The 20,132-nt window shown below is 34.8% G+C and overlaps 1 protein-coding gene across 1 annotated transcript in view; it reads left to right on the top strand.

The window, feature by feature from the left end:
* The window catches only part of TNKS (tankyrase), a 206,421-nt gene that overhangs the window by 27,107 nt on the left and 159,182 nt on the right, over window positions 1-20,132 (top strand). The window contains exon 2 of the mRNA XM_044225548.1: window positions 835-1,059. Within this exon, the coding sequence (XP_044081483.1) occupies window positions 835-1,059 (225 nt within the window). The remainder of the gene's footprint in view (window positions 1-834; window positions 1,060-20,132) is intronic.

Raw genomic sequence — 20,132 nt, forward strand, 5'->3', positions numbered from 1 at the left:
ACTTCACATAGTGTTGTTGCGCTTTGATTTCCATAATGTACTTTCTTGGTAATTTTTACTTTTCTCAGTGTGTGCCTGATCCTTCCACTGATTCAGATCCGTTCTTTCCCCCCACTTTTTCTATCTGAAAATCATTATTTCCTATCAGTTTTCTGGTTCTTTCTTAATGCCTGTATTCGCACTTGTTTGTCATATTGTTTCCTCAGACTAACTAAATCCAAGCTTGCCTTGTTTTAATTTTAGTTTGCCCACTAGTCTCAAGAGTAGATATTTTGGCATTATCTTTAGTTCTTCCTTTTCAGAGTTCTCATAACCAAACTATTACCATATATTTCTGGTATCCATACATTCTTCTCTAGTTCTTCTGGTATAATGTTTAGTGTTGTAATTTGTTTTAGATTTGGCTGTCAGCAGTATTTAATTAACCTTTATTTCTTAAAATAGATGGATTTTATGCGTATAATTTTTTCTTGCGAAGCATGAGGGCAAAGTGAATACCTTGGATTGGAGTCTTACTCAATTTTGTATTTCTAGCAGAGATGCCCGGCACATAAAAGGTGTTAAAGAAATGTCCTTTGGAAAAAATTAAAAAAGTCTTTTGTCCAAAGGCTTAAGGAAGAGCTTTCTTAGTTCTGAGTTCTGTTAACAGGAAAGAATCCATTTGAATGGTAGCCATTTTTTTTTCTTTCTTTCTTTCTTTCTTTTTTTTTTTTTTTTAACTCTTTTTACTATAGAAGATAGTATTGCTAGCATTCCTATTTGGTAATATTATTAAATAAATATTAATGGTTCTCTTCACAAAATTGTTTCAATGTATATTTTTCCTCTTTTTAGGGTTTGGAAGGAAAGATGTCGTAGAACACTTACTACAGATGGGTGCTAACGTCCATGCGCGTGATGATGGAGGTCTCATTCCACTTCATAATGCCTGTTCTTTCGGCCATGCTGAGGTTGTAAGTCTGTTACTGTGCCAAGGAGCTGATCCAAATGCCCGGGATAACTGGAACTATACCCCTCTGCATGAAGCTGCTATCAAAGGGAAAATTGACGTATGTATTGGTAAGTATTATTTGATGATATCTAAGTTGTTAGATCAACCTGACAGGTATAACATTTTAAGTAAAGGCTTACCATTTTTCTTTCCTTTTTCTTTTTATTGTGGTGGAAATCGTGTTCTCTCAGAATAAGAAGGCTTTATTACTTCTTACTCTTAGAAGCAATTTTTTTCCATCAAAAGGGAAATAAGGAGATGGCAATATAAAGTTGGTTAAGAAAAGGATTCACAACATTAACTGTCCAAATGCAAGTCAGATGCTAACTGATGTGGAACTAAATTTTGATGGATTACTGTTACAAATTTAGTTAATTTACAGTCTCTTTAAAAGACTGCAGTTTTCCATCCTAGCATCAAATGAGTACCATTATAAAATACAAGGTCTTACTGGATTAGATGGCATATTTGGATGCTTTAGGTTGATTCAAGGAAAGTCATCTAGCACTAAGGCAAAATCTTTTTGTTTATGTTGCTATGAGTGAACACCGGCTATTAGCACTGGGAAGCTTTCAGTGAGTGGCTCAAATACAGTGGTACAAAGCATAACATGTTCAACATGTGCCATAACCTAGAAAAAAAAGGAACATGTGCCATAATCTAGAAAAAAAGCAAAGTTCAGTAAAACTGAACTTTTCAACCATTTTAAATTTCAAGATGATATGAAATTGTATTTAGAAATCAACATTTCTTTCTCTTGTATTTATCTAAAATGTGTGTGTGTATCTAATGTTTTGCTTTACTGTATACCTTTCATTTTGAAATCTAAAACAAGCTTCCAGAAGACCAGCATAGTTTCTTTTGAGTATTTATTTCTTGACCTTCAGGATGGTGGATATTTGTTTAGTCCATGGCAGGTTGATTTGCATAGTTGTCTTCTGGGAGGACATCCATTTCAAGTTTAGTCTTTCATGTTTATCTTTATCATAAAACTCAAATATATAAATCATTTTTAAAGCTGTATGGTGGTATAGTTATTAAGATTTTTCTCTCTCTAAATAGTTATCTTATTCCAGTGTCCAGTATATTTTTTATTTTCCCTCAAATTACTGCAATGCCTGATGTACGACTTCTTTATCACATTCTCTTCGTTGTCTTTTGTTACTTCCACATCTGTTGACATGAGCCCTTGGATACCCTGGTCCTTTTTGATCTTTGAGATCTTCCATTTTCATTTTATTCTCCCATTTCCTCCTAAGTCTTTCACTGATCACATCCTGAACTACATTATTACCTAAAACTACCCTGAAAAGCTTGAACTTTTAAGTATCCTCTCTGACCACAAAACCTCTTTAGTTGTGGCAAGTTACCATGTGATGATTAGTATTTGAACTTGATATGTATTCTTACCTAATCTAGAGTTATAACTTCCCTATCTTCATTCCTTCTTGCTTTACCTTGTGAAGCATGTTGGATTCTTTTGTCATTAGTCACACAATTTTATATAGTTTTCACCTTCTTGAATTATTATCATTTCTAGGCTTCAGTGTTCTATTTTCTTACCTCTACACCTCTGAATTTTCCATCCTATCAGTGCTTTTAATATCTTACCGAATTGAATATTCTTTCCTCTTCCTCCTAATCCCCCTCCCAACAGTACATAATGAAAATGCTCCTTTTATCTAGGTTCTGTTGAAATGAAAGACTAGATGTAGGACGTGAATTTTTAGAGAATGGATCTCCATAGTCCCCCAGCCCCATGATCTGTAGTGTACTTTGGCACATACTGTTTTCCTTCTGTTTAACTTCCTGTGTCTTATAAAAGTTGAGGGAAGGGAAAGGGCACCTTCAAATTATAATCAAAATATAATTGAGGATACAGCTGCTATTAAAATAGTTATTATGGGAAACAAGATTGGTTGTAGACCCTTTTGTACATTTAATTAGCTTTCAGGAACCTGTTAGGAAACCAAATATATCAAAACCTCCCATAGTTTATATATCATACCTTCTGAATTTGAGTATAGTTTAGGGATTTTAAAGTGTTACTATAGGCAAATTTCCACTTTGGGACAACTGGTCGAAAACTTGAGTGTGATGGTTTGGAGAGATTAGTGTGCAGAATTAATTTTTGAAAGGTTTTTGCCTTGATGATGAAATGCTGGCCCGATTTTTTTCATATTAACCATATCTCTATATGTGAGGTAGAATAGAGAATACTTTTGATTTTATAAAGTTAGAGCCAAGACACATTATCACTGGCTTAAGGGAAGCAGCAGGATGGTTGCTTCAAAGCACGCGTTTTGGAACTATACGGTGACCTGACTAGTTGCTGGCTATGTATGAAACTAGGGGCCACTAAACTACCCTGTTTCATTAGATGTGAAATGGGAATGCTTGGATTCTCAGGAGCATTAGCTGATGACAAATGTAAAGTTCTTAAAGTACTTGATATGGCGAATGTTAAATAATAAATATTGGTTGCTGTCTTTCTTAATTGAAATCTAGTTGACGTATGTTATATTAGTTTCAGGTGTACAACATAGTGATTAGACAGTTTTATACTTTATGCTGTGCTCACTATAAGTGTAGGGACCATCTGTCACCATACAATGCTACTTATCACAATACTGTTGACTATATCCCCTGTACTTTTTTATCCCCATGGCTTATCCCTTCCATAGCTGGAAGCCTGTATCTCCCACTCCCCTTCACCCATTTTTCCCATCCCCCCCTCTGCCCTCCTCTTTGGCAGCCATTAGTTTGTTCTCTGTATTTATGGTTCTGTTTCTGCTTTTTGTTTGTTTGCTTTGTTTTTAGATTGTACAAATAAATGAAATCATATGGTATTCATCTTTCTCTGTCTGATTATTTCCCTTAGCATTATACCCTCTAGGTTCATCCGTATTGTTGTAAATGGCCAGATCTCATCCTTACTTATGGCTGAGTGATAGTCCATTGTGTGTGTGTATATATATATGTATACCACATCTTCTTTATCCATTCATCTTTCTTATCTTTCATATCTTGGCTGTTGTAAATAATGCTGCAGTAAATATAGGGTGCACATATCTTTTTGAAGTAGCGTTTTCATTTTCTTTGGGTAAATACCCAATGAATGGTAGAGCTAAAGAATCATGTGCTATTTCTATTTTTATTTTTTTTTTAAAGATTTATTTGTTTGAGGGAGAGCAAGTGTGAGCAGGGGGAGGGGCAGAGGGAGAGAAAGAGAGGGGGAGAGAGAGAGAGAGAAAGAGAGAGAGAGAGCAGGAGACCCCTTATTGAGCACAGAGCCCAACATGGGGCTCAATCTTATACCCCTAGACCACGACCTAAGCCAAAATCAAGAGCTGGACATTTACCAACTGAGTCATCCAGGCGCCCCTTTATTTTTAATTTTTTGAGGAACCCCCATACTGATTTCCATATTAGCTGCACCAATTTACATTGCCACCAACACAGCCTGAGTGTTCTTTTTTTCCACATCCTCACCAACACTTGTTATTTTCTGTCTTTTTAGGTCTAGCCATTCTGACAGGTGTAATAGCAGTTATAAATTGCTATTATTACTGCTAAGATCTCAGCCTGAATTCTGACTTTAATGTAATGTAGATTTCCTGATTTCTTCTCTTTGCCCATTATTGACTTTTTTTTAAAAGGCCAATTTATAAAAGTCTGTCCCAACAAAGCAAATAAATGAAAAAAAAAAAAAAAAAACCAGACTCATAAATACAGGAATAAAGTAGTGGTTGCCAGAGGGGAAGGCCGTGGTGGTGGGAGGGGTATGGGCGAAACACATGAAACAGATTAATAGGTACAGATTTCCAGTTAAAAAAACAAAAAACGCTGAGCCTGGGTGGCTCAGTGGGTTAAGCTTCTGCTTTCAGCTCAGGTCATGATCTCAGGGTCCTGGGATTAAGCCCCGCATCAGGCTCTCTGCTCAGTGGGAAGCCTGCTTCTCTCTTTCTCTCTGTCTGCCTCTCTGCCTATTTGTGATCCCTGTCTGTCAAATAAATAAATAAAATCTTTAAAAAAAAATACAACATAAAACAAAAAAGAAACAAAAAGTCTATCCCATGTGTTTCTTAGATGCTGTTTAGCTACCATATAAAGAACAAAATACAGCCTGAGATTATTTTTAAAAATCAAGTTTTAAATGTTTGTATAATTAAACCAACTACTTAAGACAGAGGTCATGTTAATTATATTAATGCTGATGATATAATTTTTATATTTAACAAATCTAATTTACTTTAGAAATTAACATTTTTCTACCTTTAGAACTTATTCATTTCTCTCTGTTTCTCCCTACTCCCAGATATAAAGTCACCAAAAATTAAAATAAATGACATCTTCTTTTCTGAATATATGTCAACGTGATTTTTTTGAGACTATCCAAGTGTTAGTGCTTTGAAATTCCATTTAAAAAGCCAAGTCGTAGACATATCTTTCACAAAGTTAATTGAAATAAAATCTGGGACTCATAATAGACATTTGTCTTTTTTTTTTTTCTTTCTTTCTTTTTTTTTTTTAATTTTGGCTAGCTAGTACCAGCTGCTTTTCTGATTTTGGAGATTTAAAACAATGAGTGATCATTCTATAGAGAAATACAGAAGCTTATGGAGTCCCACCTTTCTTCTTCCTATCTGTCCTGCAGACAGGGATGGCCTTGTTTTGGTCAATCAGACAACCCCTTCTATACTGTTGAATTTTGAGTACAAAGCCTTAGAAATATTAAGGAATCATTCACTGTAGCAGTTTTGTTTCCTGCAGTGTTAGTAGTGGCCCCACTCCATTAAGGTAGACAGAATTGGTTTCTGTCATTTCCAATGAATGCTGCAGAGATCTTGAGGATATAGCTAGGTGGAAGTTCCAGTATGGGGCCTCTAAGATAATCAAGAAGTCTCTTAAATCTTTATATAATTTCCATTATCTACACTATTTACATTTATACCACACTCTCATTTCTTCTTCTTATACTCTGTGATTCTCAAGGGAGAAGGGGACAGAGCTAGTTCCCTTTGGAGACGTCTGGGTTCCTCACCAGCATGGGACAGTGTGCTGACTTCATAGCAAACCATTTCAGTGATAATGGAGGTGTGTGGTTTTGTAACACCTGTGGGATTCTCACTGATTGGAATATCCAGCATTTAGATCTGAAAGCCCAGTAAACCAAGTGAAAAATTCTCAAAGAGGGGAAGAGTGAACAATCAGAATATACCCAGAATTGCTGTAGGGGTCGGATAAATACCTGAATAAAAAAATAAAACTAAAAAAGATTCCCTTGGGGAAATTAAAGTGTAATGTGGAAGAAGCCTTCCTGAGGCCAAAACAATCTAATATTTTTCTAAAGTAAAAAATTCAATAGATGAATTAAAGAAAAACAACATTAGTAGCCTAAAGATCACATGAGAAATAACCCCCTATACAGAGCAAAATGTTAGCATCATGAAGTCATAAAGGTAAATAGATGCAGGAAGTCAATATTATTTTGAATACCTAATGTGGTAGGAGTTTCAGGAAGGAACAAGAAAGAAGAAAGAAAAAAGTAATTGATAGAAGAGAGCAGTAGTAAACAAATGATAAGCTGGAAACACCCAAGTCTTGAGATTGACACAGAATTCCACGCTAGATTGTTGAGAAGAGACACACGGAGGAAGACAGATGTGTATATACTGACGTTTTCCAGGCAGGAAGAGTAAGTTCCCCTGTAAAGGGGGTGGGGGTTGGAATTAAGCAAAGGACTTTCCATTTACAACACCTAAGGTTTGAAGTCAGTGGAATACCTTCTAAAGACTACTGGAAGAAAAGAAAGAAATTCTCTTGATAAAGAGGAGTTCCTCAGCTTTTTCGGGGTATGAGAGGCTGAATAGAGCAAGTGACATTATTTTAAAGAAACAAAGCTCCCGTCACTTGCTTTTTCTCTCTCTCTTGGTACTTTCAAATAATGCTTGACTTCATTTGTCTTACATGGAAAGACTAAGAGGATCCTTACTATATAAATATATCTTACTTGGAAACCTCAGATTCAAACTGCTACTTAAAGTCTAACAATTAGCAGTTTAAAACATTTTTCAGGCTCAGTGGCATTATATTATACTGCTTGGAGTCAAAAAGATGTGGTGGGTCTTTGAGCAAGTTCCTTATTCTCTTTTAGTATTAAAGTGACAGTAAGAACTGTACTTCATATAGTTGTTAAGGGGATTACATGTGAGGATGCAAATAAAGTACCTTCGTGTAATATCACCGTATATGCTCAGTAATTAGTAACTGCTCTCATGTTAGTAAAAAAATAACATGATCAAAAATAATATTCCTACTGTATTACATAATATTGATTCAGACATTTTTATATTTATTAAAAATGCAAGAGAAAATGGAGCTGTGATGATACTTTTTAATATTATATTTTTAATATTATATTTTTTAAGCAAATTGGTTATTAGGAGAGATTAGATCAGCTATACAGAGTATCACTTAATACCATAATTAAAGGTAACTATTGAAATCAATTAATAAACATTTTTAGGTACAGTTCTCAATTTTTTCTTATCCCAATTTAAAATTTCAATTACTTATTTAATATGTAATAGGATTTCTGCCCCCCCCCCATTATTTACCATTTGGAGAGTCTTCATTATATAATTGTATCTTGTCTGTTCTTTTTTTTTGTCATAGAAAAGGGCATGCCTTAGTTGGTGAGTATTCAACTGCATAAAACTTAAGTTCAGGGACGCCTGGGTGGCTCACTTGGTTAAGCAACTACCTTCGGCTCAGGTCATGATCCCAGCATCCTGGGATCTGGTCCCACATCGGGCTCCTTGCTCGGCAGGGAGCCTGCTTCTCCCTCTGCCTCTCCCTGCCACTGTGTCTGCCTGTGCTCACTCACTCTCTCCCCCGTCTCTCTGACAAATAAATAAATAAAATCTTAAAAAAATAAAAAAAAACAACTTAAGTTCATATCCTGGATAAGATTCTAGTTCAGAAAAAAATAAAACAGACACTATTACATTATACAGTTTATGTAATTTTTATATAAACATATGCACATATGTACGTGTGTGTATGTTTATGTGTGTGTGTGAAATTAGGTGATCAATCACCTAGCTGATCACTTGTTATTGTGGCCTGATAAAAAAGAAGTTACCAGCAATTGGAAAGATTTTGCTCTTAGAGTCACGAAGACTATTGTGGTCCGCTGCAAGAAACAATGAATAGCAATCAGGGGACCTGGTGACTACTCTTGGATCTCTCATTAGTAGGCACTTTGACTTGGGACAGATTATGGGGCAGATTACTCTCTGTACTTTAATTACTTTGTTTATCAAATGGAAATAATGGAACTATTCTATTTATTTATTTACCTTGCTGTTATTTTATAGAAGTATTAGGGGATGGAGGAGGGTCATGTGTGTTATAGTTGTGCTTTTAAAACTTGTAGCTATAAGAAGGGACATGCTATATGTATTAGGCAAAAATAATAGACCCAAAATGTCCACATCTCAATTCCTGGAACCTTAGGAATATTTTATTTTACGTGCAAACAGAAATTAAGGGTATATAGATGGAATTATGGTTGCCAGTCAGCTAACCTAGAGACAGAGAGATTATCCCAGGTTATCTTGGCGGACCCCAAGTACCACAAAGTTTCTTCAAATTGGAGAAGAGAAGGAAGTCAGTGGTGCATTGTAAAAAGGATTCAACCCGCAATTACTTGCTTTGAATATGGGGAATGGGGTCATGAGCCTAGGAATGCAGGGGCCTTTAGAAGATTGAAAAAGCAGAGAAATGGATTCTCTTTGAGAGTTTCCAGTATGGAGTGCAGCCCTGCTAACACCTTGATTTTAGCCTACTGGGACACGTAGGTGTTCAACTTTGAACCTTTAGAACTAAAATAACAAATTTGTGTTGCTGTTTTAAACCATTGGACTTGTGATAATTTATTATAACAGTAATAGAAAGTACTTTTTCAAAGTTTATTAAGATTTGGTATTTTCTAAAGAGAATAGTAGAATGTTTCTTGATAAAATTAAACTGCTTTCTTGGTAGTACTTAAAGTTTTGGCCACTTAGGGTAAGTAACAGTGTTGGTTGTATGTATTCTTAAAATAATTATAAGGTAGATTAATAAATATGTAGTAGATTCATATTTGTACTTAAATTATTGTTTGGAGGTATTTCAAGATTTGGGTTAAATAATGTGACTGACAGCATTTTAAAACAAGAGGGATTTTGTATTAAATTCAGCATGAAGAGCCTTTGTCCTTATACAGACAGATATTCAGATGGAACATTTTCTTTGTTGTCATTGTTATCGAGTGCTACATAATACAAATTTGAAAAACGGTGTATAACTTGACAGCCAAATTGTTTCTTATATTTAAAAATGGAAATTTTATTGTCTTCAGTGTGTGGTGCTATTGAATATTTAGATTGAATTGAAGACTAATGAGAACGTGGAGATTTCATTCTTGTCTACCTCTAAATCACTGTTATTACTGAGGGCAGATCTTCATTTTCTGCACTTGTGGTCCATGTGTTTCTAAAATGAGTCAAGTAAGCATTGTAAAGGTTCACTGTATGAAGTGCTTTCAGACCCTTCAAACTCTAATGAGCAGTTTGATATTTATAGTTTATTTGGTGATCCAGAAAGCAAAGGGAAGGTAATGTTGAATTCTCATAGTTTCATTTCATGTTTGAGTAGGAAGATGTGAGGAGGTGAGGGAATAGGTTAATGGCGATGGGGAAAAGATGACAGGAATCAGTAGTCATTGGTATTATTGTCACGGAGAACTGAATGCCAGGGCAAATTCTTAACTGGTATGGGAATGGGGATTTGCCCTGTTAATGTTCTTGATAGCTTGATTTGTGTGCTGTAGTTTGCTTTAGCTTTCCTTGAGAAAAGTAAAATTTGTAATTTAGTAGGGGAACCCTTAAATGTTAACTCTGGAAGGAAAAGTTTAGTCACTAAATTGCTGGTCATGGCCAGCCACATGGCACTGGCTCTTCTGAGTTTACCTTCCCTTTTGAATTATTTTATTTCATTTATTGGTCCTTGGGTATCAGTTATAATAAGAGGTTTTATATCAGAAAACCCATTTCTTACCATAAAAATACTAAGATTTGTCATATAACTAAAAATATAGGTATATACCTTGATAAACATTAGAAGATAAAACCAAACTCCTAATATAAAGCTGTGTTATAAATACTCCTTTGGGGTCATTTTTCTGCATGTACACAATTGAATTAGGCCTTTCCAGTGGTGAGTGCAGTGACTGTATCTACATTAGTTTATTTTCCTGGTAAATTTCCCACAAGCAAACATAGGCATTCTTTATTGCCCCAAGAACTTTTTAAGTTCAAAATTAATTTTCTTTTTTGGGGGGGATATTTTTATTGATGATTATGATTTTCTGATGTTATGCTAATAGAAATTATAAGACTATTTTGCCTTCACTGAAAACATCTGCTAATACCTCTTTATCGTTAAAAGTTGCAGAGGAACTTATCTTTGCTGATGTTGGATATGTTGGAGACACGCGGATTGGTTTCACCCATTTTTGGATTCAGGAGGCTTTCTTTCGGCCTCCTGAATCAGTACGTTGTACCTTATTTCCCCCTCCATTGGTTGCAGTGGAGTTAGTTGGTCACCATTAGTCAATGGTGATTGCTAAGACTGTGTGGGACTTATGCTAAAGACATAAATGTGTTTGATATCTGAGTAGGAGGCTTTTAGCTCTTAACTTCTTATAAGCTGACACTGGCTAGGATGGCCTAGGAATCCGTCATTGTATACTGTAGAACTTCAAGACTAAATAATACAAAATATTCACAAAATTATAAAGTATTTATTAAAGAGAAAATGCATGTTCTCATCTCTTTCTAATACTACTGAATCTATAAATCCATGCATAATGGGTTGATAAAACTTTTACATTGATGCCTCAAGAAAGCTCTAGTGGGTTGTCTTTGCTAGATTGTTGCAGTAAACCACAGATCTTAAAACTCATATTGTTGACTCTTTGAAACTCTTTACATAATAAGAAGCATCTATTATATACTTTTCTCTTTTTATTTGAAATAATTGTAGATTCAGAGGAAGTCACAAGAGTAGAACAAGAGGATCCCATGTATCCTTCACCTAGTTTTTCTCATTGGTTACACCTTATGAACTTAAAGTGTAATACCAAACACAGGAAACTAGGATTGGTACATTGGGCATATAGTTCTGTGCCATTTTATTACATTTGGAAGTTCATGTAACCTCTGCAATCAAAATATGTAACTATTATCACAAAGATCCCTCTCATTCTTTATGGTATACTTTTATGTGGTTGACTCCCCAAAACCCATCCTTAACCCCTACCAACCACCAATCTGTTTTCTGTCTGTATGATTTTGTCATTTTGAGAATGCCAGAGTCATATAGTATGTGATTTTTTTTTTAGACATTGGCTCTTTTTTCCACTCTGCACAATGCCTTTCAGTTTTTTTTTGTTGTTGTTGTTTTTAAATTGCTGACTCGTATTTCCTGGTGTTGATATACCATGATTTAGCTATTCACCAATTGAGAGACATTTTGGTGGTTTCCAGTTTCTATTATAGATAACTCTTCCATGAACATTTGTGTGCAAGTTCTTCTGTGAATATGAGTATTCATTTCTCTGAGATACATGCTTTGGAGTGTGATTGCTGTGTCACATGTTAAGAGGGAAACAAACTGAGGATTTCAGAGGGGAGGAAGAGGGGATGAGTTAGTCCAGTGATGGGTATTAAGGATGGCACATCTTGCAAGGAGCACTGTGTGTTATATGCAAACCATGAATCATGGAATGTTACACCAAAAACTAATGAAGTATTTATTGTATGGTAACTAACATTACATAACTTTAAAAAAGACAGAAAGAGTATGTTTAGTTTTCTAAAGAAACTGTCATCTTATTTTCCAGAGCGTTAGATCATTTTCTATTCCTACTGCAGTATGTGAGAAATCTAATTTCTTTGCACCTTTGCCAGCATTTGGTATTGCCACTTTGTTTTGTTTTAGATGTTCTAGTAGGTGTGTAGGGAGATCTCAGGATGATTTTAATTTGTACTTCCAGAATGGCTAGTGATGTTGAATGTCTTTTTGCATGCTTATTTACTATCTGTATATCCTTTGGTATAAAATGTCTCTTCATGTCTTTTGCCCCTTTTCTAGATTCTCTGTTATCTTGGAAACACTCACTTTCAAATAACAGAACACCTTACCATAAATTGCTTGAATAACAAGTACTTACTAACCCATTTCATAGAAAGTCTATATGAGGTTACAGGATTGACTCAAGAGTTTCAGCAATAAGTAGAGCAAGTACAGAACCTTGTACGTCGTAGTAGGCATTTGGTAGTAAATATTGAATGAGTGATTGACTAATGTGGATATGAATCCTGTGGTGACAGTAGGTATGAACAGCCATGACATGATCTATTTCCCTTATGGTTTCCAGTGTCGTCTCAGTTTTTTAAGGAAAACATTCAAATTAGAACACTTAGATTTTGACTGCTGAATATTTTTATTGTGATAGCATACTGAATATTTTTTGTCCATGAAGGTTTATATAGCAAGCATGTTGGGTATCAGTTCCTATTTATTGTTTTCAAACATTTACTCCTTTACTAAGTATTATTTGTGCCTATTTTGTTCCAGGTACTTGCTAGGCATTTAGATTTATATACTGGTAAATAAAACAGGATTTTAAAATGTTTATAGCATAAAAATAGATGGTGCTATACTTGGTCCGAAAAAATAATGATTTAAAGGTTCATATAAACTGATGGGGTATTTTAACTAATAAAAATGATGTCAATGCCTGAATAGACTCCTCTTACCTCAAATGAGAAAAAGCTCCATGTTACATTTTTGGAAATCAAACAGTTGAGTTTTCCATAAGCTTTATGATTTATCCCAAATAACTTAATTTTATTATTTAATTATCATTAATCTGATATTAAATCTTATAGCTAAAATTTTCTGATTAATAATAGTGATTGAACTCACAGTATTACTTCCCTGTTCTGGTTGAATTCTCTTCATATGACAAAAAAGTTCGCAGCCAGTGATTTGAATGTTTGGAAGCCATCACACCTGTATTAAAGGAGGCATAATCTACTTGTGTGGAGTAGATTTGATTGGAGAAGTAGGAAACTGGAAGCAGAATAGGAATTCTAGATCCTAGGTGGTGATAGGATCAGCTAGATTAAAAGGTCAGGTATCATTTACATTTCAAAGGACTCTTGTAAAGGGTCAAATACATGAAGTTATAACAATATAAATTATATATGTTATATATAATATATATTATATATATAATAATATGTAAGTTATAACAATATAAAATTGTCAGAGCACATCAAATTGTTGAGTCAGAAATTCAGCCATGCAGGAAAACCTAGAATTGAGAACCAGGCCAGCTCTGGGGACTTGAGCAGCACAGGTCTATGAATCTTCACTCTAGAATCCTCCACTCATGTTGATGTGTCCTGGCTTCAGGTTCACTCTGGTTTTTAAACCTGAGATAGAAAGAATCCAGTGCCCCAACTTGAGTCAAATGTTGACTCTTAATCAATCATCTTTGGTACCAGAGAAGTTTTCTAGTATGGACATGGCTCTTTGGGCCTCACCACTTCGGCTGGGTGCCATTCTTAGAGAGGTACTGAGTGGGGAGGTGCAGAGGGCGTGGTGAGTCAGGGAGAGGAGGAAGTAAACGTGGTTGGGTTTTGAATTTGGATCCCTTCAAATATTGAATAACAATTACCATTCTTTGAGTCATCTTATTATGCCTTTAAAGGATACCTTAATACTGTTTCTGAGGGAAAAAACCCTAGTATTATTATAATATCTTTCAAACAAGTGACTCTAAACTTTTTTCTTGAACTTCTGATTTTAGTGTGTGTGCATGTGCTGCTGCCCAGTGCATCTCTTCTCTCGCAACATGTTCCATTGTCCCATTGGACTTTGTTTATCAAATACATGTTAAAGGTTACAATTATTAAGAATTTTAAGATGGTGACAGCCAAGAATTAAACCAAGCTTGGAGCCCTGTGCAGCTGCACAGATTATATGCCCTGATCAGATCACATCATTGGCCTGATTAAAATGCTCCGCAAAGAATTCTCATTACACTTAAATGACATCTTAGTTCCTTATCAGGGCCCTACTTGATCTAGGTCAGACTCCCACTGTCTCTGAAATATGCCAAGTTGCTTCTTTATCAGAGTATGTATACTCGTTCCTTTTGCCTGGAACACTTTTTCCCCAGATTTTCACACACAATGTTAATTCCTTGTATTTTTTCTGATGACACTATCATGATTTCTTGCCCTTCCCTGCTTGTCTGGTTCTCTAACCATGTCTCATTTTACCAACCATATTTCATTTTATGTAATAGCACCTGTTACCTGAAATTATATATTTGTTCATCATCTATGTGTACTGTTCCCTACTCTCTGCCTGATAGAAACACAGGAACCTTGTCTACCTTATTTTGCACTATTTCCAAGTGTTACACGCTTCTTTGCCTACTCTGTAACATGCGTGCTCTGTGCCAGAACTTCTTTGTGGTCTTTTTTTTTTCTTTAAGATTTTACCTATTTGAGAGAAAGAGAGAGAGAGAGAGAGAGATTATGAGAGGGGAGAGGATCAGAGGGAGAAGCAGATTGCCTGCTGAGCTGGGAGCCCGATGTGGGACTTAATCCTGGTACTCCTGGATCATGACCTGAGCCAAAGGCAGTCACTTAACCAACTGAGGCACCTGGGTGCCCCTGTTGTGGTCTTATTTTGCATACTGTTGAGCATCTTTCATGTGCCCTTTGGCCATTTATATGGTTTTGGAGAAAAGTCCTTTGTTTATGTCCTTTATTTATTTTTAATTGGATTGTCTTTATTATTGAATTATGAGAGTTTTTTTATGTATCTAGATACCAGTTCCATACCAGAAAGATGATTTGCAAATATTTTCCCTGTTCTATGCTATCTTTTCATTTTCTTGATAATGTACTTTAAAGTGGAAAAGGTTTTAATTTTGATGAACATTAAAAAGTCTACTATTTTTCTTTTGTTGTTTGTGCTCTGGTTTCATATTCTTTGCCAAATCTTAGGTTATGAAGATTTAACCTGTGCTTTCTTCTAAACCTAGGGACTATTCTGTGATTTATAGTTTTAATTCCTTTTTTAGATCTCTGATCAAATGGAGTTAATATTTATATATGATGTGAGATAAGAGTCTAACTTCATTCTTTGGCACCTGGGTATCTAGTTTTCCCATTTGGCTCCTAATATTTCTTTACAATCCTTCTTTGTTCTGTAAACTTGGTAGTAATGTACTTCTTTCATGTGTGATTCTGATTATTTGAGTCTTCTTTTTCTTTCTGAGTCTGTTTAGCTAAAAGCTTGGCAGTTACTGTGCTCATCAGTGGTTCCTTTTTGTTGTTGTATCGTGTTCCAGCATGGATGTAGTACAGTTGGTGGACGTTTGGGGGGTGTACAGTCTGTGGCTGTTACAAAGAGAACTGTTGTGGATGCAGGTGTATAGGTCTTGGTGTGAACATACTGTTTCAGTTCTCTTGGGTGGATGCCTATGAGTGGGATTGCTAGGTGGAATGGTATGCGTCTGTTGAAGTTCATAAAAAGCTGAATTTCCCTGTTGGCTGAATGTGTTGAGCGTATTTTCATATACTTATTGGTCATTTGTGTATATTCTTTTTTGAGGTCTCAGCTCAGATTTTTTTTTCTTTCTTTCTTTCTTTCTTTCTTTATTTTTTTTTTGGTATTCTTATTATTGAGTTGTAAGAATTTTTTTTGTGTTCTGGATATAGGTCTTACAGTGTGTGTACTGTGAATGCTTTCTCCCAGTCTTTGCCTTACACCTTTCATTTTCTTAATGGTGTTTTTGGACAAGCAAAGGTTTTTAATTTTGGTGAAGTCCAATTAGTTAAAATAGAATAGTATTTGGTGTCTCAACAGCATTGGAATAAAAAGGTAAGATTTCTGTTAGACAATTATTCTTAGGCTAAAAACAGTTTATGGTGAAATATGATTATAATTTTAATTACGTTACAGAAATACAGGAAAGCAGTTGGGTTTAAGGGTTTTTTCTTGAATTGTATTGTAACAATTTGTTTAGGTTACATTTTTAAAAATCAAAATGAAACAATAAACGACTCCATAGTGAAAACAATATATAGGTCAATTTTAAGATTTAAAAGTTAGGTGGACTTTGTTTAAATTAGAAAATAATTATCTAAAATGTGCATGCTTATTTTTGCGATAACATTGTTTGCCCCTGCCATTTGGAAGTATATTTTAGAATTTAGGGAAATGGGTTATGTTTAATAGCTTATTGCCTGAAATATTTCCATAAAGGAAGGCTCAACAATTCCTTACAATGGAACATTTTTAGCGTTTATGCTTTCCCTCTGCTTTTTTGAGATCAGAGGACATATAGATGTCCTTTGAGCTGTTTCTTCATGTTACTGGCTTGGGTAGAATTTGCATAGTTTTCCATATTTCCATATTTTCACAATATCAACAGAAAATATGAGCAGTTTAAATATCCAACACTGGTCTTTTTAGTCTGATGTAGGCTAAACCTCCAGTTCTTGTTGGCATCTAGAAGCAAACAGTCCTCTGTCCACTGAATATATTTACTTTCCTTCTTTATCCCTCCAATAAAATGTGAATGGGAGCAGAATATACAACTTCTGGAGCAGAAGTGTGAAGAACCAGAGCATAGTTTTCCTCTCTCTACCTTGGTTATGAAGATACCACATTTTAACACAGAGCTCTCTTTAGCTTAGGCCTGGGAGTAAGGAAACTCTCCTGCTGTCACTTTCCCAACTTGTGTGACTAAGAAATGAACTTCTTTTGCTAAGCCTATGAGATTCTGGAGCACTTTGTTAACTGCAGCAAAACCTAGACTAGCATGACTGAAAGCACTGCTTATGAAATTGAATTCAAAGTAAAAATAAACAATAAAGAACCGATTATTTAAGAAGAATGACTTGTCTGGATGTCATTATGGAGAAAAACGCCTTGGAGTTGTTCCCCAAATACACCAGGGTCATAAACAAAGGTATTAAATTAAAATTGTTTTAATCAACATATATTTGCTTTGCAGTGCAGCTGTTGGATGAGGGGCCAGTCTCTTAAACTGAATCAGATAAGGTGTGAACTTGAGTATGCTCCAAATATGGTAGTGCCCTGTTGTATGTTTCTGTAGTGTGCCGCTTAGATCTTACTTGGTTCTTGTTGCTTGATAGATTGTTAGTTCTCTGTGGTAAGGAACCAACAATAATCTTTTTATTCATTCTTGTATTCTTACTGCCTATCCCTGGTATTAATTATATACTCAAGAAATGTGTGTGGAATGACAAGCACTTCATAAGAAGTTGGCATGATTCTTTCTGGCCTTTTTACTTTTAAGTCTGTGTTCTTGGGGATAAGGAAGGCAAGTAATTTTCCACTTCTTGATTAGGTGATATTTTGAAGTGTTTCCATTTTAAAGTTAATGTCCAGCACTCCCATATTTATGTAGAAATATAAAACACATTTTATGGTCAGGTATAAATTATGTTTAGATTATTTATCATTTGCCAAATCATTACTATGCTTCATTAGGGTAGGTCAGTGAATATTGATTCCAGTCATGCACTGATTCTGGTTATAGTGGATTTGATATAAAGAACGGGCAGTCAACAGTTTTTGTTGCTACTTGTGGATTAAACCTTTGAATTGCTGCTGTCAGGAACTGAGGAATTGAGGTAGGGAGAGGTAGGGAGAAGAAAGAAAAAGTTGATGGTGGCAAATGTAGGACAAATTGCTGTGGATGGACGATAAATAATAAAGTGCTTTCCCTTGAGGCCACTCAGAGTACTGAACCAAATTAATTTCACTAATATTTATGTACTATGCATGAGGCAGATGATTCACATTACCTGCCATTTTATCAGTGAGGGAAAGAAAGCTGTTACTTTCCTACAGTCTTTAAAGCTGATACAAAGTTGCTATAATAGAAATGTTTTCTTGATTGAGAACTGAAAGTTCTCTCTGCTTAATGGGATTTATTTAAGAATATATTTTAAGCATAAAAATTCATTGCAATCTTTAAGTGTGTCAGATAAATTCTTTGAGTTTAGCTTTTTAGATCATGTAATATTTAGCACATTTAAAGTAGTATTCTTTACCTAGCCTTATTTAAAAAGCCTCAAAACAAAATCTTAAGATTAATATATTTATTAAAACTTAAACCAAGTTTTTGTTACTGTAACTCACTCCTAAAGTAATACCCCTCTCATAATGCAGGTAACTCCATTTTGCATTATCTGCTATCTAGAAAGAGATATTTTTTCCTTGTGTGAGCTCTGTTGTGGTGGAGTTTTACTTGATCACTTCCGTGGTTACCTGCCCTTTAATGAAGTCAAAAGCCCTGGAACTTGGAATGGCGTGCATTGGGGATGGGATTGGGAAGAATGAGATCAGTGCTGGACTGCCTTGGGTACATTCTTACCTCCTGTTATTTTATCTTATCTTATCTTATTTTATTTGTTCGTTTATTTATTTTACCTCCTGTTATTTTAAACATAGTCTCTCAAAATTAACAACTTTCTTGGTTTTATCTTATTATTTGTCAGTATTGTTAGACATAATAGGTGTTCATTGAGGAAGATTTAGAAAGTAGATCCTAACAGCAGTCACACTGTTTTCTGCCCAAAATGGTAGCCATTAAATGAAAATAAACTAAAACTTAACAAATTAAAAATTTAGTTCCTCGGTTGCACTAAGTCACATTTTAAATGCTTAATAACCATATATGACTATTGGCTGTCATATCAGAGTGTGCAGATTATAGTAATTTCCATTACTGTAGGAATTTCTGTTGAACAATATTGTTAGATCCAGTGTACCTATATATGTAGTCCTTTTTATAATAAAAATAGGATCATTCCATGCATACTGTTTTCTTACTTTTTCACTTTGTGTTGTAAATATATTTCATTATCAATGAATATTTTTATCTTATTTTTAATGGCTGTAAAGAATTATATGGAAATAACCATTATTTTTGTATCACTCACCCATATTAGACCATTTATAATATTTTTGGTTTTTCACTTTTGTTTTATAAACAGTACTATAGAGAATATCCTCTTCATTAAATATATGTGTAAACCTTAATTTCTTTAGCATAAATTCCTGGAAAGCCACAACTTTTTAATAAGAGCCAAAGAAATGTAGCTGCTGAAGATCTCTAGTAGGATTCTTGATTTAGTCATATTATGTATTTATATGTCATTCATAAATGAGCTAGGTTAAGGAAAGTCATTTCTCACATATTCCTTACTCTTTACAAAAATTCACTGAAGATTCAGTGAAGCCCTTGAGACTATCATTCACTTGCTTTTGTTTCATGATTGTCTCTTTTCCTTTTTCCTGCCAGAATACCTCCCTTAGGCATTTTTTACCATCAGTTTTCCATATAAATACTGAATTGGGATCTTTTAAACAAGTCTCAATATAGCATTTTCATAAAAAGTAAAAGTTGGCAAAATTCCACACTTAGTTCCTTAAAAAGGAGAGGAAGAGCCAAGAATAATAGTAATTTCTCCCTTCTGAAAAAATCCCCATTGACACTGAACACTGTTATCTTGATAGCTTGCCACTTAGGTTCAACTGCTTTCAAGAAAGTTAGAGTATTCATGCATTTACCTGATAAATTTGGGACTACGTTAGTAGGCATTCTGGTTAATGGTAAATATATACATACACGCACACGCACATTTATATGGAGAGTTTTATATATGCTGATTGTGTTTTATTAGAAATTCCATAGTGAATGCCTTAATTCTCCTCAGGCCTTAAGAAATAGATCAAAGATGTTTAAATTAGAGGGAAAAAGGTAAAAAACCAAGAGCAACTAAAAAAAGACCTCATGCTTTTTTTTTTTTTAAAGTGATGCAGGGATTTGCGTATGAGTCAAGTCTGCCTGTTAAAGGAATTCATTTTACATTTACCTTTGCTTTTAGATTAACCGTGGTGATCCAAAACAGTCTGGATTTCAGTGAGATGATGCGTGGCTTAAGTTTGTGGTTGTATGAAAATGGTA

This window comes from Neovison vison, chromosome 11 (genome assembly GCF_020171115.1).
Source record: "Neovison vison isolate M4711 chromosome 11, ASM_NN_V1, whole genome shotgun sequence".
Classification (NCBI taxonomy): domain Eukaryota; kingdom Metazoa; phylum Chordata; class Mammalia; order Carnivora; family Mustelidae; genus Neogale; species Neogale vison.